This window comes from Aphidius gifuensis, linkage group LG5 (assembly GCF_014905175.1).
Source record: "Aphidius gifuensis isolate YNYX2018 linkage group LG5, ASM1490517v1, whole genome shotgun sequence".
Lineage (NCBI taxonomy): Eukaryota > Metazoa > Arthropoda > Insecta > Hymenoptera > Braconidae > Aphidius > Aphidius gifuensis.
Window position 1 is genome coordinate 19323908 of NC_057792.1, and position 24102 is coordinate 19348009.

Here is a 24102-nt window from a genome sequence, read left to right on the forward strand (position 1 = left end):
TGATAAAAAAGCTCCTGTTGCACGGGGCCTCATAGAGCTTTTTTTTTTTTTACTTTTTAAATTCTATTGAATTACTTTGTTCTAAATTTACTTTTCATTATATAGTGAATGTATTGTTGTTAGAGAGAAAAAAATAATTAAATATTTTATAAAATTGTATAGCTGATGATTAACGGAGAGAATTAGTTGTTTGTTGAGTTAGAGTTTGTGTATTGTATATTAGAATGAGTGATGTAAGCAACAATGAATGAAATGTAAATAACAGCAGGTAATTACAACAACAACAACAACAACAACATCAACAGAGTATGGCGATTGCCAAGCAAACGTCTTCCAGTTCATCATCATTAGCATCAGGAAAAAGTGAAGAGGCACCAAACTATGGAAGCCATGGTGGTAGTGATCATCAAGGACAATCACAGCAAGATGACAGTGGAGCTGAAGAAGGTCCTGTCTATATTTTAACTTCAGCAAAAGGTGATAGAAGCTACAAACTTCGTGATTCCAGGTAAATTTAAAATTCATATAATTTATTATTTAAAAAAAAAAAATTATTTTTAAAAATATATATACATTTTTTATGTTTTTTTAAAAATAAAAATAAACAAAAGAAATTTTTTATGCAAAATTAATTGCACTAAAAATTGCATCAACATATTTGCAAATATATAAATATTATTTTTATCTTCTTGCTATGTTGATGTTACATTTTAAATTCAAAAAAACAGAGAGAGAGAGGAGAGAGGAGAGAGTTTTAAAATTAACACAAAAAAAAGAATAAAAAAAAAAAGATCGATTGTAGCGCAGTCCTGTGACTTAAAAAGTAAACACTTGTGCTAAAAAAAAAAAGAGAGAAAGATGTTTTTTTTTGTGTATATCTTGTTTCTCTTTTTATGATTGTTTATACTTTGTAGAGAGAGAGTAGGCCATATCAACAGTCTGTGATATAAATCTTCAACCAAAATATGTCAAATTGAATATATATTTTTCAATAATTCATAAATAAATTTATAAATTAAAAAATCATTTTTTTTAATTAACATAAAATACTGCCATTTATTTTACAATATAAAAAAATATTTATTTAGGTTAGATTCTAATTTTATTGTTGATGCAAAATAGTAATAATAATAATAATTAGATTATGCTGTTATTATTAGACTGTATTAGACTAACAAGTGGTCAAAGAATTGTGTGTTGAAAAAATGAAAAATGAATTAAAAATTAAAATTGTTTGAAGGATTGTTTTAATAAATGTTTATATTTAATTACAGAATTATTGAAATTGCTGGTGGTAGAGAAGTTTATTCACAAAGTCGTGGAAAAGTTGCATCAAGAAAGCCACGTTTCTTGACATCCTCAAAATCTGTGCCTAATGATGATACAAATTTGACAGATAATAAATTAACTGTCAAAAAAAATAGTAAATCACCAAATCGTCAAAGTGTCTGGGAATTACGTAGCAGGTAAATTAATTAATAAATAATAATTGTTTCTACTTAGTAGTATTAAAAAATTGAATAACTAATTTATGGATAAAAAAAAATTCAACAGATGTGGTGAAACAAAAAAACAAAGATCAAATCGTGAAGTTACTGAGACAGTATTTTCATCAGAAGTACATTCAGTACGTCGTAATCCAACAAAAACAATAATTGATCATGATACAACATCAAAAACAACAAAAAATAATAATCGTATATTAAATTATGATTCATTATTAAATTGTAATAATGTAGAATATAATATACCAAAGAATTTAACTGATATGGATTATGGTTTACCAAAAAATTGTTTAGATTATCAATCAAATAATACAACACCAGCTAAAAGTATGGCAATTGTTAGTGATGGTGAAGTTGTTGTATTTGATGATATTGATGATAATTGGCAAAATTTAAGAGAAAGACTTGATATTAATACAACAAATACAACAAAAATTAATACAACAGATAAAGATGATAATCAACAACGTAGAATTATACAAGAACCACTTGGTTCAAGTGTTGGTAGTTCACCAAGTCCAACATCATTTACTAGAACAACTTCAGACTTTTTTAAGGTAAATTATTTATTCATTTATCATTATTATCTTGATGTATTTATTATTCTTGATAAATTAAATATACGACAGCTGTAAAATTTGCATAACTAACTGTTTCAAGTGAATGTTAATTTAAAGATAAATAGACTTACTACTACTACTTGTTATCCATCCATTTAAATTTAAACAAAAAAAAAATTACTCGTTATTAGATTATTGTCAAGTATATTGTTGTAATTAAAATACATGTTGTTATTATTATTATAGGTAATGACACCAGCAAGTGATGGTAATTCACCATCACCAGAAAGAAATCACAAAGTTCAACGAATAATTGGTGAATTACCAATTGCTCAATACTCTGGAAGTCCTCGTCGTTATGGTGTACGTGAAAATTCAAGATTACCAAGTTTATTATCATCACCATCATCAGTATACATGACACCAAGACCAGGTTTTCCACAGCGAATATTACCAACAACACCAAATAAAAAAGAATATGAACAATCATCACCAACTGAAGAAATTATAACAACAACAACTACAACAACATCTGTACCTATGACAACAACAATAACACCACCTCAATCACCATCACCAACGCCATCATCATCATCTCCATCATTATCATCATCTCCTTTACCACCACAATTACAACTACCAACAACAGAAATACTTGTTGAAACATCAAGTCCAACAATTGAAAAATTAAATAATCTAATTGTAACACCACAAGTTATTGAAGATAATCAAATTAATAATGATTCTATTTCACCTGTACCAGAACCAGATGATGAGGATGATGATGATGATGACCATGACAATGACGATGATGATCATGATGATGATGACGATGATAGAGATTTTTTAAAATCATCATTTCTTAATACAGATAATTTATCAAGTCTTGTTACACCTGGTGGTAGTACATTTGATTATTTATATGAATTTTCGGAAACACGAAAAGTACTTGAAGAATTTTTTAAATGTCCAGCACCAAATGAAGAAAAAGAAAATAACGGTGAAGCATTTCCATTTCAGGTAATTAAATTAATGCTATTATTATTATTATTTTTATTATAAAAATTTAAATTATTATTTTATAACAGGACTTGGATTATGAACTTCGTCGACAAAGTGGTAGTTCATATGTTGGACAACGTTTAGCAAGTGGTTTACCAGGTGCTGAAGAAGTTATGGTACATGAATCACCAAAAAAACAAAGATCAGATTATCCACAATCAACAACTGAGCATGAAAATAATTTTCTAGACTTATCAGTTGGTACTGGAAGTAGTGAAGATTTAGGTGAAACAGAAGTTGGTTTACAAGTTGGTCATTCACGTAATTTTACACTAAGTCCAGAAACAACTGATTGTGATAGTAATTGTGGTGATTTAGATAGTGAAATGTCATTAATGATGATGGATAATGAATTAATACCAGCAAGTGGTTTACTTGGTTCAATTGGTGATCTTGGTAATAATTCTGATTCATTAAGAATATATACAAGTATGCCAGTATTAGAAGATGGTTTATCAAGTGGTCATGCTAGTGATAATGACAATAATAATCCAACAGTTATGTTAATGAAACGTCAAATAAATGAAATTGAAAAAGAAATAATACAAAGAACAAGAAATGATAATATATTAGTTACATCAACAACAACAACAACAAATGATAATAATAATGATAATAATATTAATAAAGATATTAATTTATCAATAACAAAAGATATATTACAAACATTAAATTCATCATCACCAGATTTATTTTTAACTCAAAAAGATCATTCATATGATGATAATGGAATTAATTTAGATGGTTTAGATTTATTAGTAACACCACCACCACCAGCACCACAAGGTAGACAAACAACAATTAATGTTGAAGTTGGTGGTGAAGTTGAAGCTGCTATTAAAGATATTAGAATGGCATTACAAAAAACTAAAACATTACCAGTTAAATTATCAAGTGATGAGCTACCAGATCAAAGTGTTAGTCCAATATGGATACCAAGGTAATAAAAATTAATGTTATTGATACTTTTTTTGATTTATAATAAAAACAAAATTTAAATCCATATGTTAATAACTGAATTTTAGTATGTTGGATGGTAGACAGAGAATTTCAACTGAAAATTGTAATGAAGATTCTGAATTACGTCGTGGTGATGAAGATAATGAGGTTGAAGTTGAAGAAGTTATTGATGAAGAAGAAGCTGATACTGATCTTGAGACTGATCGACTATTGGGACAACAAAGAACTGATGATCAAGGATTTTATGATGACAAGGTTTGTTTAATAAATATTTTTTTATTACGTAATTTTTATCACTTAAATTTTTATATAAAGAAAAAAGAAAAAAAAAAAAAAAAACAAATTTATAAATTTGTCGTGGTGATTTTGTTGCACACTATTTTTCTCGTAACACGCACGTAGTTTCGTGCCAGCGTATTATTTTTTTTTTCTTTTTTTTAGTTTCTCTAATATAAATATTAAAAATTTATTTATATAATTAATTAATGAATAATAATAAAAATATGTTTCTCTTTCTTTTTTTTTTTCTTTTTTTGTTGATTTATTAATTGGGTGGGTTTTTTTTTAAATTTTTTTAAATGAAATAATGCAGGGATGGCGAAAGCCAAAATCTCGGACAATGCTACCGTCAATGAGTACAAAAGTTGTAACACCAAAACAAACCCCACCAAAAACATTGAGTGTTATTCCATTAGAAACACTATCACCATGTGATCCTTTACCCTCAACATCATCATCAATATCCCCATCACCAATTGTCACTAGTGTTGTACAATCAACAACGTCCGAACGCGATCCAACATCACCCATGAAAAATTCAACATCAAGTCCCCAGAAGACCCCGGTTAAAAATTCTCCCTCGCCCACACAGAGCCTCAAGGAATCCAGTGGAAAGGTGAAAAAGGTGCCCAAGAACGTTTGCACTTTAAATCATTTCATTTCTTTTTTCTTAGAAAATTTATATTCGTTCTTTTTTTTTGTTAATTACCAAATTTATTTCCGCTGAAAATTTTAATTATAAAAAAAAACAAAAAAGCAATTTTCTTGCACGATTTTTTAATTTTTCTTCTTACGAGTATATCAAAGCTGGGTTAAAAAAAAAATACATTAAATTTCTTTTGTTTATGGCTGAATTATGCTTGAAGTTGGACCGATTGTGTTTAGATAGCCTTAGACATTCCTAATTTATTAACAACAAAAAAAAAACATGTCTTGAAGATGATTAGCAAAAATCAACGTAGCTTCCAGCTTGTTAAATATTTAATAATATATTATTTCATTAATAGGCATTAAAATTGTTTACTTTGTTCACTATTATCATATTTTTTAATTTAATTTTTAAATTATCTATCTATTTTTTTTTTTTTGATTATGTATCTATTGTCAAACACACCAAGGCTTACAGCTCGATTATCACTCGTGAGCATGACACAATATAATCAACAATAAAATATGAAAATAATCTTTGTTTAAATAATAACAAAGACACTTAAAAATATGCACGATATTTTTATGTTAATATATAATTTAATGATTATTTAAATTCATGTTAAAATTAGCTTTTAGTTATTGAAATATTGTATTTTTAATATTTAATATTTATATTATTTATTTTTAATTTTACAGGATAAAGAAGGCAAAAAAAAGAGCAGAAATAAAGAAGGTAATATTTAATTTAAAAATTATTATTTTACAATTTTATTATTTATTTATTTATTAAAGATAAAAAAATTAAACAAACAGCATGATAAAATATATGAAAAAAAAACCTATTAATAATTTTATTTTAATTATTCAATTACTAATCGAAAAATTTTTTTAAAACTATTTTTCAATGCTGCAATTAATCGGATGTTTTTTTTATTATTTTCTCAACGTCTTACTACAAATAACACCTGGTACGTAATTCTTTGCATTCCACAAATTCATATCAATAAAATTCACTCATGATCAGTAGATAAAAAAATGTAAAATAAAGTATTTTTTTATTATCAATTTACATTCTTTATTTATTCAAAAATAAACTTAAGAAAAAAAATAATAATTATAATAATTCATAATTAATATTTATTTTATTCAGTTTATAAAATTATTATTATTATTTTATAATACGTGTTATAGTCAACATCGACACGTGCTTATTATACAAGGAAAAATTCCCTTCTCTTACGTAAATAATAAATAAAAAAAAAATATATAAAGAAAATGTCTTGATGATGTCAATTTTAAATTCAGTATTTCACAAGATACTTGTAACATTTTTAATTTCGTTATTTTGACTTTGAAAATACGCATAATATAAACATAAATACTTCATTAAAATAATAATAATAATATTTATAATATAATTTAGAAATTGAAGATAAAGATTAGTATTAAATATTTATATTTTTTTTTTTAAATTGATAACTTTCCCTGTCTAATCTTTACTGTGTTTGAATCACCTTGATATTTTTTTTTTATTTTATTTTATCAAAAGAATATATAAATTTTTGGTAAACTTGTGTTGACTATCGATATAGGCATGTGACAATGAGTCAACATAATAATATTAAAAATAAAATTTTATAAAGATACATTTATTAAAATCTTCAGTTATAAAACGACATTTGAGTGTGTTATTTGTGTTGAAAATGAGTTGTGATATTGAACGTCTTGAACAATTTAATACAGCAATAAGATTGCTACGTTGTCCAAATGATTATATTGTATCATTTGGTAAATTAGATTACAATGAAAATGGTATTTCTAAAACACGTGTTGTTGTACCAATTTCAGGATTATTGGATGATCCATCAGTGCTCATTGAAGGTGTGCTATTTCGTGCAAGATATCTTGGTTCAACACAACTTGTTTGTGAGGGACAACCCACTAAATCCACCAGGATGTGTCAAGCTGAAGAAGCTGTATCCAGGATAAAGGTATGTTATTTAATTTATTATTTTTTTTTTTTCAAATTTTAATTGTCAATAAGTCATTCACTAAATGGAAAATAATATGTTTAGTTTTTATGGAGTATCCTGTATTGTTATTTTATTTTTAAATTATTTTTCAAAATCTCGGTGGGATATTTTTTGTAGATTGTTTTGTTTTTATTTTTTTTTTCTATTACACATGATTTAAAAAATTAAATTTATAAATTCAAATATTTATTTTATATTATTAAAGTAGATTAAAGAAAATTATTTTTTTTATAAAATTATTTAGAAAAATAAAATACATTGGCATGCATCGAATGCTTTTACACGTTTTTTTTTTTTTTGTTTTTTTTATCTCTCAATATCTATATGTCATTTAAAAATAAAAAAACAAAATATACATATTTTTTTTAGTGATAACAATTTTTATATTTTGTAAAATACATTAAGGAATATATTTATTATAAGAAATGTATTATTTCAGTGTTGAGAAACATTGTAATGATAATTGATTAATTAAATTTTATTAATATGTTTTTTGGCATCATCTAGAAAAGTTTAACTGGCTAATTGATAAATTAATTTACAACACTGGAACAATTCATTTCTTTGAACAAAAAATAAATTTAAAAAAAAAAAAAATCGTGCAGACACAAAGGAGCCACGCTAAGTGAAAGATTGGGTCCACATGTTGGCTCATGATTTTTTGATAAACAAATTCAATTTAATGATGTTTAGTTTATCACATTACACCGATTATTATTATATATATTTATTTATATTAAATTAATTGTGAGATGGCCGTTATGCAAAAGGCCTGAATGTTTCAGTGTAGCGACCCTCTTCCTCACATCACGAAACACCACCAATCCGACCACCGAACACACTGTCATCTTTTTCAGTGTAACTCTCTATTAATTGTTTATTTATATTTTTATTTTTACAAATTGTGTCTTGATTGTCATGATTGTTTCTTCTATTTTTTTAATTCTATACTATTTCATTTTCTTTGTAGATTTACCCAACCCATTAAGACAAATACAATCTTAAACTATGGTCCTAGTCAACATGGCTATAGTCGTTGCAGTATTGCATCACAAGGAAGCATTGATGATGAAGATGATTGTGATTCAAATGAAGAACTCATTGGAAATATTGCTGGTGGATCACAATCAGATGATAATACACAAACAACTGAACAATTATTGGGTAATAAATTGGCTGTTACAATCGGTGGTCAACAACTTGGTGTTGGTGGTGATGGTGTTGGTAATGGTGGTGGTTGTGGTGGTGTTGGTGGTGGTCCCACAACTGTTTTTCGACTACATTTTCTCGGTTCGGTTGAGGTAGAAGAGGAAGGGGGAAGAAAACGTCGTAAACGTCTTAAGAAGCACATGGTTGAAGAGGCTGTCACTAAAATCAAGGTCCGATCTTGATTGCCCATTTAAATATAAACAACAAAATTTAAATAATAATCGATTTATTAAAACTATTCATTTAAACCCCCCCTTTTTTTTTTTTAATTTTTCACTTCGTGGCTTCGAGTCTTTTTTAATTATTATTTTTTAATTAATTTTTTTTATTTTATTTTTTCAAGTTTTAGCTAATGAATGATTTTTTTTTTTAATCAATTTATTTTAAATTTTAAACTGCAAACCGATTTATAAATTAATGTACAATGGATTGTATACTTTTTTTTAATTCTGATATATATTTTTTAAAATAAATTTATTATAATTATAAAAGGCTCAAGTTTAATGATGCACAATTAATTTAATTAATGCGCTTTGATGTTGTGACTGAATGCTTTATTTTAATATTTAATTTTATCATTTAGTCACTTGATAATTTTTCACTGCTTATATATTGATTTAATATTTATTTATTTATTTTTCAATCAACACTTGATCATTAATCCATATGTACACAATAAATAACGGTTTGCAGATAAAAGCAAAAAAGATTTTTTGTTTAATTTCCAAATAAAAATAAAGGCTCCTTGTTGTCTGTTGATTTTTTTTTTTTTTAAATATATTTTAATTTGATAATTATTATATATTATTTTGATTAATTTTTTACTTTAATTTTGTGTCAATATTAATCCATGATAATATTAATAATATGAAGGATAATATTAATTGTATTTAATCCTAGAAAAAAAAAATAAATAAAAAAAAACAATGTACTAACTCAATTCTCGCTTACATGCTGCTCGCATTGATATAGGCATTGGTAAGTTTAATAAAAACACTTACTTAATATTGCACATTAATTTATAAAGCACATATTTAAAATTGTTTTAAAAAATATAAATTAAAAAAATTAAATAATCTATGAATTACAGGCACCTGATGGTGAAACTCAACCAAGTACTGAAGTTGATTTATTTATATCAACTGAAAAAATAATGGTATTAAATACAGATCTTAAAGAAATAATGATGGATCATGCATTAAGAACAATATCATATATTGCTGATATTGGTGATTTAGTTGTATTAATGGCACGTAGAAGATTTGTACCACATGAAATGGAAGAAGCACCAAAAATAAATCGTACACCTAAAATGATATGTCATGTATTTGAAAGTGAAGAAGCACAATTTATTGCTCAAAGTATTGGACAAGCATTTCAAGTTGCATATATGGAATTTTTAAAAGCAAATGGTATTGAAGATCATAGTTTTGTTAAAGAAATGGATTATCAAGAAGTACTAAATTCACAAGAAATATTTGGTGATGAATTACAAATGTTTGCTAAAAAAGAAATGCAAAAAGAGGTTAATATTATTATTATATTATAAATTAAAATTTTAATTATTTAATTAATTAAATTTGTTTTTAATTTAGGTTGTTGTACCAAAAGCAAAAGGTGAAATACTTGGTGTTGTTATTGTTGAATCTGGATGGGGTTCAATGCTACCAACAGTTGTCATTGCAAATTTAGCACCAGCTGGTGCTGCAGCACGTTGTGGTCAATTAAATATTGGTGATCAAATAATTGCAATAAATGGTGTATCATTAGTTGGTTTACCATTATCAACGTGTCAAACATATATTAAAAATTCTAAAAATCAAACAGTTGTTAAATTAACAGTTGTACCATGTGCACCAGTTGTTGAAGTTAAAATTAAACGTCCTGATACAAAATATCAGTTAGGTTTTAGTGTACAAAATGGTGTTATATGTAGTTTACTTAGAGGTGGTATTGCTGAACGTGGTGGTGTACGTGTTGGTCATAGAATTATCGAAATAAACAATCAAAGTGTTGTGGCAGTGCCACATGAAAAGATTGTTAATCTTTTAGCAACGTCAGTTGGTGAGGTAAATAAAAATCAATAATATAAAACTTACTATTATATCAACATTGTTTCAGCTCATTTATGAAATATTTAATTAATTTTCTTTTGTTTTTTTTTATTTTTCTACTTTAGATATTGATGAAAACTATGCCAACGTCAATGTTTAGACTACTTACAGGCCAAGAATCACCAGTGTACATATAAAATAATTTATTGTTATTATTAAATGATAAATATTTAAAAAAATAATAATAATTAAATATGGCTACGTAGTGAACAGACAATACAACCGCGATCCACTCGTAACTCCTCCATCAACCCCAAGTAAATAAATAAATTGAAGGTTTGTTTAAAGCTAAGATAAATAAATTTAATTTTTAATTATAAATAAAAAAAATAAAGAGCACTTGCCGAGGTCCAGGAATTACTGGGAGGAATCTTGCTTAACTAGTTAATAATAAAATATATAAAAAATTATTTAAAAGCCGAGTAAATGTTATATAAGTAATTAATCTGAGCATAATTTATGTAACAATATTATTCATAGTTAAAAAAAAAATTTATATTATTATGTATAAATTATGCATTTAATCAGGTAAATGCTAAAATTTTCTACGGCTAAATTGTTTGTTTTTTTCTTCTTTTTTTTATTGGAAAAATAATAATTTTAGTATAAATTTTGTTGCATGATAAACTTGTGAGGCTAGTTATAATATAATTAAATTGGTTCGTCATCTTGATACTCGATAATTGAAAGATGATTAAAAGTCAAAAGTTTTTGCCTCATTTAACGCTGGAATTAAACTTTATATTAAAAATTAAATATGAGATAAATACTGTAGAGAGTTGTGTTTTAAAAAAAAATAATTATTAAATAAATATATAAAATAATAAGCCAAGGAAGATGATAGATAATAATAATGCACACAATTATATATAGCACAAAGCTCATTACGAATTTATACATTTTGAGCAGGGCTGATAATTTAAAATGAAAAAAAAAAAAACAATTGTATATTACGTAATTTAGATGGGAAGAAAAAAAAACAAAAAGAAAAAAATTATGTACTAATTAATTTATAAATGAATCTATATTTCCTGAGACCTCAAATCATGACCTTAAAAAAAACAAATAAATAAAACACGTACTCAAAGTCTATACACATTCCTTAATGAAATTTCTGTAAAAAAAAATAAAAAAAAATATTAATTTAAAAAGAAATACTGCTTTAAATAAATAAATAAAAATCATGTGGTGCCCACGTTAATAATTTTTACTGAAAATAATATTTAAAAAATAATTATAATCATGATTAATAAATAATAACAGAGACAACTGATTAAATTGTTAACAATAAATATTGAGTTTATAAGCTTCGTGAAAAACAGAGTGATATTTATACAGAGGAGTACACCAAAAATATTATTTAATTACTTTTTTTTAAGTATTAAATATTTTAATTTTTTTTCATTATTTAATGTTTTTTTTAATTAAAAATTATCATGACAATTAGCTTCAATTTTGTGTAAGCTTCTAAATAATTAACTGAAAAATTTAATAAAAAAAAAAAAAAAAAAAAAAAATCAGCCTTATTAAATAAAATTTAAATAAATAAATTGTTACTGTTTTAGATTTCTCACCCAAATAATAATTGTAAAAAAAATGAGACAAAATTAAATTTAATTGTATTTTTATTTAACATTTAATTACACACTCGACAGACTGATACTGAAAAAATAAATAATCAAAGCTCTACTAAAGTAAAAAGAAAAAAGAACATAAAAGAAAAAAAAAATATATCGATATTATATATTTGAAAAAAAAAAAATATAAAAAGTGGAAATAAACACTTTGGTGGTGCTCTTTCAAGTAGTACTAAAAATACATCACTGTAGTTTAAGTTTTGTTATCAATGATGATAAAAAAAAAAAAAAAGAAAATGTCGACATTTTTAATTCGCACATTCCGTAAAAATTTATTCGCTTTTTTGATGATATCTGGTGAAAATATACACAAAAGCACAAGCAGGATTTAATAACTAAAAAAAATGAAAAATAATTAATAAAATAAATCATGTATACAATGAAAAATTAAAAACGAAAAAAAAAACGCTGAATTCAATGCATTTGACATGAAAAGAAAATTGTGTTTGATTAAAAAAAATAAAAGTGGTATTTAATTAAAATCGGGATCAAACGAATGTTAAATTAATAGATGGTTTTAACAAATATTATTAAATAATAATATAACACACTCTAGTCAGCTAAGAAAATAAAGCAAAATAATAAATGAAATTTAAAAATACTCAAATTGTTAAACCATCTAAAAAATAATATATATAATTGCGAAGAAAATAAATAAATGCTTTGTTGTATTATTGAGTGCATCGAGACCTGCTTGATAAATAATTATAATAATATTTAACCAGACGTATGATTAATCCTCTTTATTGTAAATCATTTTTTTTATTTTAAACTGTCGACATATGAGTGTTGAAAATTTAAATCTCGATAAAAAATTCATCAAATATTTCCAAAATAATTTCATCATCACAATTCATTCATGTATAAATAATAATTTTTAAATACAATCCTCTTGATATCCCCATATTTTGTGTGAAATAATTATCTATAAATAAAAAAAAAACAGAAAATAAATAAAAAATAATAAAAATAAAAAAAAATCAACATCGGCTGTTTATAATATTGTTAGAATTAAAATTAATAATCAACAATATCTGCAACACTTGCTGATGGGAATTGTGACAAAAAAAAAAAAAAAGAAAAACAAATTAGTTTTTTTTTTTTTTAGAACTGTGAACACACTTTTTTGTGTTCAGTAAAATTTGATGAAATAAATTTAAAAATGACGATAAAAGAAAAGCCATTTAAACGCATTATAAATAATTTAAGAGAATGAAAGAAATAATAAATAAATATATATAATTCGTGCATTGAAAAAAAAAATAAAACAATAATTATTATTATCGCATATAAATGATGCTAAATAGTTTGCGATAAAGGCACGCTAAAAAGATGAAAAATAATTATATATATAAATAAAATCATCACGACTATCTTTATCAATGTTTGTGAGTGGTATTTAAATTGTAAGTTAAATTTATCAGTGAGCTATTGAATGTGTATATGGTAAAAACTATTATACTAGTCCACAAAAAATTAAAATAATAAACTGTAATTTTGAATTCAAAAAAAAATAATAACAAATTAATTTAACCATAAAAAACCCAATGATTATTTATCTAAAATAAAATTAAAGGATTATTAAAATTAATACATTATTTTCATTTCAAACGAGCTTGTATTTTCAAAAAGCAAAACTAGTACAAATGACATTTAAATTTATACTATTATTTTTTATTCTATTTTATAAATTACAGCATCAGGTGTTTCTTGGAATTTAAATAAACATAGTTAAATTATTCTGAAGGTGGTGTACATTTTTCATGGCATTAATTACCAAGAAAAAATAATAATCTGTATTATAAATTAAAAAAAAAAAAAAGCAGCTGGATTAGTAATAATGTTACCTATGTACAATGCAAGAAATAATTGGTAAGAAAAAAATAAGAAAAGAATTAATGGATATACTATTAATGATTCTATTGATTTTTTTTGTTTAGTTATATTTTTTTTTTTGATATATTGATTGATAAGTATTATTTTTATATTTTTCTTAATACTGTACACCACAAGTGCAACCAGTCATGATAAAAAAACACCCAACTGTTATTATATTTATTTAAATAATTATTTCGTTCTATTTTTTTTTTTTTTTGTTAGAACAAACATCCATCATTATTCATTTGTAATTAATTTTTAATTTTATTGAAATTTATTTAACGAAAAAAAATATATTTATTATAATCATCACATGACAATAATTATCCACGATCAATTTTTATTTTTTTATTTTCAATTATTTATTTATGCTCGACTTCTATAATCATCTCTAAATTATATATTGAAAAAATTATATAGAAGCACTTTTTTGCCATAAATATAAAAAATTTTTAAACAAAAAAAAAAAACAATTCTTTTATTAAAGAAAATGTATAAATATATATTAAAAAAAAAAAAATGAATGTAACTTAATTATCAGTATTTAAATTTGTTAATATTTTCGGATTTTTTTTTTTACATTAGAAATTAATTTCCAACGGGCATTATTTATCAGAACCATTAATTTATATATTTTTTTTCCTTTAATTTCAATTTATATTTTGATTTAAAAAGAAAAATAATAAATTTTTTTTTTTATATTTGTGTGAAATATTTATCCCAGTAACATGTACAAAATACAAACCCAAATATTATTTTAATTTTAATCTTGTTTTTTCTTATAAATCATCTTAAATTAAAAAAAAAAAAAAAAAAGTTACTATATTTAATTTTTTCTTTAATTTATCATCGTTTCCTTTTTTTTTTGTTTTTATTATTTTTTATTTGCAATAAATTTTTTTTTGCATATCAAAATTATAGACACATAATTATGGTGCCAAGAGGATAATTGTTGTTTTATTATTTGCATATTATATTTTAATGATTTATTAAAAACATTATATCTGTTTAAATGATACCAGAAATACTGAGATCAAACATCCATTGCATATCTACGTGTCCATTCTTTGGCATTTCTAATTGCTTCACCCTCATTGATTTTCCATAATTCAGCAACATCATTTGCCAATGGATCATCTGGATTTGGTGCACTTAATAATGCCTGTATTGATAACAATACTGTTCTTATTTGAAGTGCTGGACTCCATTTATCCTTGAGTATATCCAAACAGATTCTTCCTAATCTATTTAATTATAAAAAACAAAAAAAAAAACATTAATAAAACAATAAAAACAAGATGATAATATTTTATAATTTACCTATCAATATTTGGATGATAGATTTTTGTTATAAATCTAACTTTTGGTGCTGACATTGGATAATCTTCTGGTAAAAACAATTCAAGTTTAAATAAACCACCTTCAAATGGTGAATCTTCTGGACCAGTTACAATAACATGAAAATATCTAGCATTTTTTTCATCTGGAATAGCACTTATACCAGGTACTGGCTCTTGCATTAATCTCTGGGTCTCTTTGATAATCCTCCTTGGCAACGCCGCCATTATTTAATAATAATTACTAAAACAAATATTTGAAAAAAATCAAAAATTATTATCAAGCCAGCATCAACAAGACCTTGTCATGAAAATAAAAAACAAGTCAATAAATTATAATAATAGCATGAGTATGTATAATAATATCAACACTCATAAGTATTCATTTTTTTTTTTTTTTATCATTTTTTATTTGTATACTTTCTTTAGAGTATATATTTTTTTTTTTTTTGTAATCAATAAAATGAATCACTCACTTGGTTGACCATTATTACACAAAGAAAAATGAATTAATTATGTTGGAGTAAAATAAAATTAACAATTGTTTAATAAATAATAATAAATAATTTTCGCGGTATTTTTATACAACCTGATGGAGGCACAAAAGGAGAGAATATTTTGGAAAATTTTTCATTGACAAACGCCGAAGGTTGTACGCGTGATTAACACGATGACGATGATCAGGAAAAAAAAAATAAAAATAAATAAAATATACTGGTTAAACTATGTGTTTAATTTTTTAGATAAATATTATTTATAATAAAAAAAAAAAACAATTGTTTAATAATATAAAACAATGAAAAACTATATTTTTTTTTACATAAAAAAAAGGACAAAAAGAAACCTGAATTAACACACGTACACGGGTAATTTATTATGGACAATAATAAAGTTTATTTAAAAAAAAAAAAGAAATTTATATTGAAAAATAATAGCCATTAAATTACCAGAATTATTTATATTCACGACACCAAGTTCACTTTTTAATTATTTATTTAAGACACGATGAATTTTCTTTTTTTTGTCGTTCTCACTTCTAGAAATCTCCAAGTCGTTAATTTTATTGTATGCGTGTATAAAAGTGTTAATGTGTTGTATGTCTGTGTGAGTGAATGCGTCAGGAAGATCGACAATTGAATGGCGAAAGAAGAAAAAAGAAAAAAAATTTCACCAAATATATATATTTAATTATTATTATTAATTTTTTTTTTTTTTGCTCACTTTTGTATTGTTATTTTGAAACTATTTGTGAATTATACAAGTTTTTGTAAATTGATTTATTTTTTTTTTAATAACTTGTTTAATTTGTTTAACAAATGAAAAAAATTCAATTTTGTTGATTTAATTTTTTCGGATTGAAAGTATACACAATTCACAAATACACTAAACAAGTGTGAAGGTGGAGGGAGGAGAAGTTGGCTACAGTTTGCTATGCCAGGTTTTCGTGCTTGGCTGGGTAATTTAGAGGTTTCATGCATTTGATACATTTTATACTGTATCAAATGTATGAAAGTTGTAAGCGTCCTCTTTTATTTAAGATAGCGCAGAATAGCGCAATTGAGCGCAATATCAAAAATTAAATCTGATTAAGGTTTTTCCGTCTACACAATTACGGTCAACTAAGGATTAAAAAAATACTAGCACTTATCTATAGAGACAAATTCAGTTTTTTGACAATTGTTTCCTCCGCATGTGTTTTTTTTTCGTAGAGAAATAAAAAACTTGGTTTTCCTGGTTTTTATCCATTAATGTTATCATAAACATTTTGTAAATTTTGTACAACACGCATTTGATATTCATCGTCAATAAGTTGTTTATTTTTTATATTTTTTTTTAAAACTTCAATTTTACTATTATTATTTTTTATGACAACGTTTTTTTATCGCAATAATAAGTTAATCACTTATACTTATTATTTATTAGAATAAAAAATAACTAACTAATATTATTTTCCTTTCTCTACTAAAAATACATCAACTGACACTGAAAAGTTTATAGGGGTGTTTAAAATTTTCATATATTTGATTTGAATCGCTGCCATCTTGATATACCGAACCGAACGAGCTTTTGGAACGCACCCCCCCGTACATGTCTGGGACTTTGAGCTTCTCTATTATGCCATTTTGGCGCTAATTGTCTTCAGCCATACATGCGCTCAACTGCGCTCAACATTTTGAATAAATATTGTTATTGCGCAAGTTTGTCTGGAATAGCGTTCTTTCTCTTTTCGTTCTTTCTGTCATATTATATATATATATATACTGTTATATTATATTTTATATCAAATTTATATAAAAGTATGTCGCGAGTTTGCTGTGTTAAAAAGTGCTCTACCGGCGTAACCGAAACAATAGTGGATCGAGCGCTTTTTGAATCACCGAAAGTAAGTAAATCCAACTTTGCTAATCTCTTGACATATTCTAATACATATTTTTCTTGGACCACGTGAATGAAAAAAAAAAATTATAAGCCTATTAAACTAAATAATATTATTACAAAAATGGAAAAAATAATATAAAGCAAAGCCAGAGATATAATACAAACAGAATATTAACGACATCAAACGTAAATTTGGGCTTTATATGGATATATTATTTAAATTAAATTATTATTTAACTAATTTTTAGCAATAGTATTGATGGAAAGAGATGAATATGAGTAGAACAAGTAATGTAAAAGTTGACAGATTTTGACGTTTTAAAGTTGACTTAAATCGACTAAACACAAAAATTCCTAGCGTAAAGCAATAGTAAATCGAGACCTTTTCCAGAGTAAAACCAGACTATTGTAAAAAAGGCATTAATTTATAACAATATCAATAATTATTGATCAGCAAAAAAAAAGTTCATAATTGTTAGAAACTTTTTTATTGTTAAAAATTAATTTTTCGCGTGAAAAAAAAAAAAAAAAAACACATCAATCCGTGGCAATACAAAAGCCACAGCAAAACCAGACTTGTAAAAAAGACGTTTATTTATAACAATATTTATAATTATTAATTGACAATAATAAATTAATAATTTTTAGAGAAATTTTTATTGTTAGAATTAATTTTTCGCGTAAAAAAGAAAAAAAAAACACATCAATCTGTGGCAATACAAAAACCAGAGTAAAGACAGAGTAAAACCAGACAAGAGCCAGAGCGAAACCAGACTTGTAAAAAAGACATTTATTTATAACAATATCAATAATTATTAATGAACAATAATAAATTAATGAATTTTGATGATTTTTAGAGATTTTTTATTGTTAAAATTAACTTTTCACGAAAAAAAAAAAAAATTAATAAATTAATCTGTGGCAATACAAAAACCAAAGGATCGTCTCCGGATTTCTCCGGATTTTCTACGCAATTGAGACTTCCGGAGATATTATTCCGGAGTTTTTTCGGGTTTTCTCCGGATTTTCTCCGGATTTTTTCAGAAAAAATTTCTTTTTTATTTTTCGTATGTAAACTCTTATTTCTACTTTTTCTTATTAATTTTTCCGTTCTTTTGTGTTTGTTTTTTTAAGTCAAAATTCCGGAAAAAATCCGGAGATATTATAGAAATAGTCTGGAGATTACTCCGTACATATCGCCGGAAGTCTCAATTACGTAGAAAATCCGGAGAAATCTAGAGAAATCCGGAGAAAATCCGGAGAGATTATTTCTACCAGGGTGTTTATTAATAATTATAGATATCGTTATAAATAAACGTCTTTTTCGCAAGTCTGGTTTTGCTCTGGCTTAGGAATTCATTTAGACTACAAGTTAAAATTTTTAAATTTCAGAAGAAGATTCGTTGGGATTTCGTCGACACTATACTGTGTCGTATATTTTATCAAATTGGACTATGGGTCGGTAAACGACCCGGATATTTCATCATAGTCCCAGCATTGTTGGCTTTAACATGCATGACGGGCTATCAAAAATTAGTATACGAAAATGATCCCGAGTATTTATTTTCTCCGATTGATGGGCCAAGTAAATACGAGCGAGCTGTTGTGGAGGAACATTTTAGAATGAATTACAGCAGCTACTTCAGTATTGAACGAATCACACGACCTGGTACGTACAAATATCCTTTTCTTTTTTTTTTTTATTAAATAAATAATCCATGAATAAAATAGAAAAAGACCAGTTTATTAAAAAAGTTATGTTATTAATCCACAGGAAGATTCGGACACATCATTATTGTATCAAAAGATCAAGATGAAAATATTTTAAGGGGTGAAGCATTTAGAGAATTAAAAATCCTTGATGACATGATTACAAATGCAACATTGGAATATGATAGTCAATCATTTACATTCAAAGATATTTGTGCTCGTTGGGAAAATGAATGTTCATCAAATAAAATTCTTGACCTTGATGAAATTTTAAAGTATGAATATATTTTTTTTTAAAATTACATATTGAACTTTTATAATTTTATCTAATTTATAATATTTTTATTTACAGCAAACCAGATATATACGGTATAGAGTCAATAAACTTTCCAGTAATGTTTAGTCCAATTGACTTTAAGCCAATAATATTTCCAGTTCATTTTGGTGGTACTAAGGTATATGAAAATTCAACAATTGAATCAGTACCAGCTGTTCAACTTGCTTATTTTATTGCTGTTGATACCGAACGTCAAAAAACATTGTAAGTTACTTTATTATTATTCATTCAAAAAAAAACAAATAAACAACAATGATATATTAATAATATGATTAATATTTATTACAGGGGTTCAATTTGGGAAGATAAATTTCTTGAATTAATATCTAAAGTTGAAAAAGATAATACTTTCAAACACATAAGTATTGCCCGATATGCATCAAAATCACTTGAACTTGAACTTGAAAAAAATACACAAACAATTAAACCATTTTATGTTACTACATTTTTATTAATGGGAGTATTTTCAGTAATCACATGTATGATGACTGATTCAGTTGAAAGTAAACCATATCTTGGTCTTATTGGTAATATATCTGCTTCAACAGCAACAGTATCAGCATTCGGACTTTGTATGTATTGTGGAGTCAAATTTATTGGACTCAATTTGGCTGCACCTTTTCTCATGATAAGTAAGTTAATAATTAATTATATATTTCAATTCAGTAAAACATATTTATACAAGTTGATTATTATTTATAATAATTACCTACCCTGGTGAAAATGATTTCCTTGATTTTCTCCGATATTTCTCCGATTTTCTCCGCATATTTTTGATTAAAAATTTCGAAGAAAAATCGGAGTCAAACAAAAAATTTTTTTTTTCGATTATCTCTGACGTGTTCTGATTTTTTCCTATTTTCGTCCGCATTTTCTCCAATTCTTTCTGAATTACTCTGATTTTGAAAAATCGGAGAAAATTGGAGAAATTATTTTCACCGAGGAAGATGCAATAATAATAACGTTCAAGTTTGTATTGCTAAATTTTAAATAATATTTCTTTGATAGATCTTTAGTAAAAAATGTTGAAACCATTTTTTTTTTTTCTTTCACTTTTCAATAAAATTACTCGAGCCAATTGGAGTAGAAATTTTTTTTCTTTTCATTTTATCGTTAGTCAAATTGTTAATGATAAAAATATAATAATGTTTTTTGTTAATAAAGGTATTGGAATTGATGATACCTTTGTCATGCTGGCTGCTTGGCGTAAGACAAATGTGATGAATCCAGTACCAATAAGAATGGCTGAAACTCTCAGAGAAGCTGCTGTGTCAATATCAATAACATCACTTACTGATATGATATCACTTTTTACTGGTATAATATCACCTTTCCCATCTGTACAAATATTCTGCATATACTCAGGTAAATTATCAACAAATTTATCATCAATATATTTGCCAAAAAAAATTTTAAGTATATTAATTAATTTTATTATGTTTTTCATCAGGTTTTGCAGTTGTGTTTACATTTATTTTTCACGTTACTTTCTTCAGTGGTTTTCTAGCACTCAGTGGATATTGTGAAGAAAAAAATCTTCATAGTATCACTTTTTGCAAAGTTGAACCACTTTCCAAATCAAGTAAGTAATCTGAATGATAATTTTTTTATTTTATTTTTATTTAAAATCCGTACGAGTGATGCCTATGGTGAAAATATTTCTTCGTGATTACTCTGAATTTTTCCTAAATTGATCCATGCGGTGAAATGAGTGGAGGAATAAAAATGAGAGAGTCATTTAAATAAATATAAAAAAAAAATGTATTTATTTGAATTATTATAAAATTTTTAATACTGTAATATTTTTATTTTTCAGCTCATCGATCATTTTTTTATCGATGGTTTTGTGCTGGTGGTACTGATCGTGAAAACCCTGAAAATCCAATTGACAATCCTGACAACACATGCATGAGTTGGTTCCGTGATACTCTTGGAGATTGCCTCAATAAACCATTAGTCAAAACGTTGGTATTAGTTATATTTTCATTATATTTAAGTGGTGCAATTTATGGATTTGGACAACTCAAAGAAGGCCTTGATCGTCGGAAGTTATCAAAAGCTGATTCATATACAATTGAATTTTATGATCGTGAAGACAAATATTTTCACGAGTATCCTTACAGAATACAGGTATGACATATTTTTTTATTTTTTCATAAAAATTCTTTTATACAATTATAAAATTAATCTCTTCGGATTTTTTCCGGATTTCTCTGGATTTCTCCGAATCTCTCCGGATTTACTTCGAATTTCTACGTGATTGAGACTTTCGGAGATATTTACGGAGTAATCTCCAGACTATTTTCGTAATATCTCCGGATTTCTTCCGAAATTTTTGCTTAAAAAAACAAACAAAAAAAAATGGAAAAATGAATAAAAAAACTAGAATCAAGAGTTTATTTACAAAAAATAAAAAAGGAATTTTTTCGGAAAAATCCAAAGAAAATCCAATAAAATTCGGAGAAAATCGAAAAATAACTCCGGAATAATACTCGGTGGAATCCGGAGACGATCCGGAGAAATAAGGCTAATAATTGTTGTATTATTAATTTTATATAAAAAAAATAAAAATTTTGTATAAAAAAATTAATATAATATTGTAATAATAATTTTAAAAATTTATTTATTTCAGGTTGTAGTATCTGGACAATACGATTACAGTGATCCAGCAGTGCAGGACAAAGTAGAAAATTTATTGGTAAACTTAGAAAATACACAATGGATTGCTCGTGATCAAATTTACAGCACTAGTTGGTTACGTTCATTTACGAGTCAAGATGGATATGTAGCATATGATAATGAAGAAGATTTTATAAATGGTGTAAAATCTCATTATAATCAAACAGTTATTGATCATCCATTCTCATTAGATATACATTATGATGAAAGTGGTAAACATATTATTGGTTCAAGATATTTAATCCAAGCAAGAAATGTAACTGGAACTCTTCAACAAACAGCAATGCTCAATGAATTACGTCAAATATGTAAAAATTCTGGATTGAATGCAACTGTATTTCATCCTTATTTTATATTTGTTGATCAATTTGATTTGGTATTACCAACAAGCTATCAAAATATGATTTGGGGCGCAATAACAATGATGGGTGTATCATTTTTCTTTATACCAAATTTATTGTGCAGTTTTTGGATAGCATTTTGTATCATATCAATTGAACTTGGTGTTGTTGGTTATATGGCATTATGGAATGTTAACTTAGATAGTATATCAATGATTAATTTAGTAATGTGTCTCGGTTTTAGTGTTGATTTTACAGCTCATATATGTTATGCATATATGAGTTGTAAAAAAAAAAGACCAGATGAAAAACTAAAAGAAGCATTATACAGTCTTGGTTTACCAATTGTACAAGGGGCATTATCAACAATTTTTGGTCTTTTAGCTCTGTTACTTGCTGGTACATATATATTTCTTGTTTTCTTTAAAATGGTATTCCTTGTTATTGCTATTGGTGCAATACATGGATTAATAATATTACCAGTATTATTAACAATATTTGGACCAGGTTCATATACAAATCACAATAAAGTTGAAGAAAAAAAAGCTAGAAAAGATATTGAAGATAATATATATTGTGATTATGTTCATAAATTACCAAAATATGAAATACCACATCCAAAATTATTGAGTTATCAAAATTTTGAATTACAAGAAAGTCCAATGCCAAGTATACAAGGTTTTGATGATAGTGATTATAGTATTGGTACAGATGAAAATTCATCTGAAAATGGTTCACCTGGAAATAGCACAAGAATGAATCAAATTGAAAATGAAAAAAATAGTAAAAATTATGATGGATGGAGTGAACCAATATCTGTTATTCCACTTTCAGAATTTTCCGTTCGTGAAATACAACTTCCAGATTATCCAGTGACAGGGCTTAACAATCAAACAAGAGCATTAAGAAGTTCACAACAATTAGGATATCATTATTAGAATTGTATATTTTCTTTTTTTTACTTAAGAAATAGCTCAATTTAATTTTTTTTTTTAAATAAATGTACTTTTAATTACAAAAATTTTTTTTGTCTTTTTTTTGTTTATTTATTACATAACATTTTGATTTTTTCATTATCAAATAATTACATGAAATAATAATAATATTTCAATAAATTAAAATATATTAATTTTCTATTTCTAGCATTCTTCGTGATTACTCCGAATTTCTCCCGAATCGACCTATGCGGAGAAATGAGTGGAAAAATTTACTCCTCGTCGTTGATTTCGGAAGAATTACTTCACGGTAAAATTATTTTTTTCAAACGTTTCTCCGCGTGTTTTTTTTTGCGGAGAATTATTTCCGAAAGTTCCTCCACGCAAGTTGATTCGGAGAAACGATGGAAAAATTTCTTCTCGTCATTGATTTTAGAAAAAATTTCTCAGCAGTAAAATTATTTCTTCACACGGTTTTTCTCCACCATTTGTTCAA

General features: G+C 25.4%; 3 protein-coding genes across 11 annotated transcripts; 2 read left to right on the forward strand and 1 right to left on the reverse strand.

Annotated features, from left to right (window-relative positions):
- Window positions 1-256: 256 nt before the first annotated feature.
- LOC122858276 lies at window positions 257-13124 on the forward strand. Of its 8 annotated transcripts, none has more exons than XM_044161059.1 (13): window positions 257-508; window positions 1275-1466; window positions 1555-2062; window positions 2312-3085; window positions 3154-4067; window positions 4153-4342; window positions 4680-4991; window positions 5714-5750; window positions 6866-7008; window positions 9232-9237; window positions 9350-9784; window positions 9855-10328; window positions 10439-13124. In XM_044161059.1, exons 1-13 carry the CDS (start codon window positions 309-311, stop codon window positions 10508-10510), a joined length of 4257 nt encoding a protein of 1418 aa, XP_044016994.1. In that variant the 5' UTR covers window positions 257-308; the 3' UTR covers window positions 10511-13124. The 8 variants fall into 8 exon arrangements, with proteins under 8 accessions (XP_044016994.1, XP_044016997.1, XP_044016996.1 ...); XM_044161062.1 differs by having other exon boundaries at window positions 277-508; window positions 6887-7008; XM_044161066.1 differs by lacking the exon at window positions 257-508 and adding an exon at window positions 914-1088.
- A 538-nt stretch (window positions 13125-13662) lies between these two features.
- LOC122858291 (ubiquitin-conjugating enzyme E2 N) lies at window positions 13663-16628 on the reverse strand. 2 transcript variants are annotated; one of them, XM_044161084.1, is made up of 3 exons: window positions 16173-16628; window positions 15209-15469; window positions 13663-15132 (listed from the first exon to the last, which is right to left on the reverse strand). In XM_044161084.1, the coding sequence occupies exons 2-3, from the start codon at window positions 15451-15453 to the stop codon at window positions 14922-14924; spliced, it is 456 nt and encodes a 151-aa protein (XP_044017019.1). In that variant the 5' UTR covers window positions 15454-15469; window positions 16173-16628; the 3' UTR covers window positions 13663-14921. The 2 variants fall into 2 exon arrangements, with proteins under 2 accessions (XP_044017019.1, XP_044017020.1); XM_044161085.1 differs by having other exon boundaries at window positions 16447-16621.
- Window positions 16629-17524: 896 nt separating this feature from the next.
- Window positions 17525-23609, forward strand: LOC122856544 (patched domain-containing protein 3-like). The gene is made up of 9 exons (XM_044158220.1): window positions 17525-17608; window positions 18997-19273; window positions 19379-19589; window positions 19667-19855; window positions 19940-20283; window positions 20816-21016; window positions 21102-21233; window positions 21468-21781; window positions 22284-23609. The coding sequence occupies exons 1-9, from the start codon at window positions 17525-17527 to the stop codon at window positions 23607-23609; spliced, it is 3078 nt and encodes a 1025-aa protein (XP_044014155.1).
- The last annotated feature ends 493 nt before the right edge of the window (window positions 23610-24102 follow it).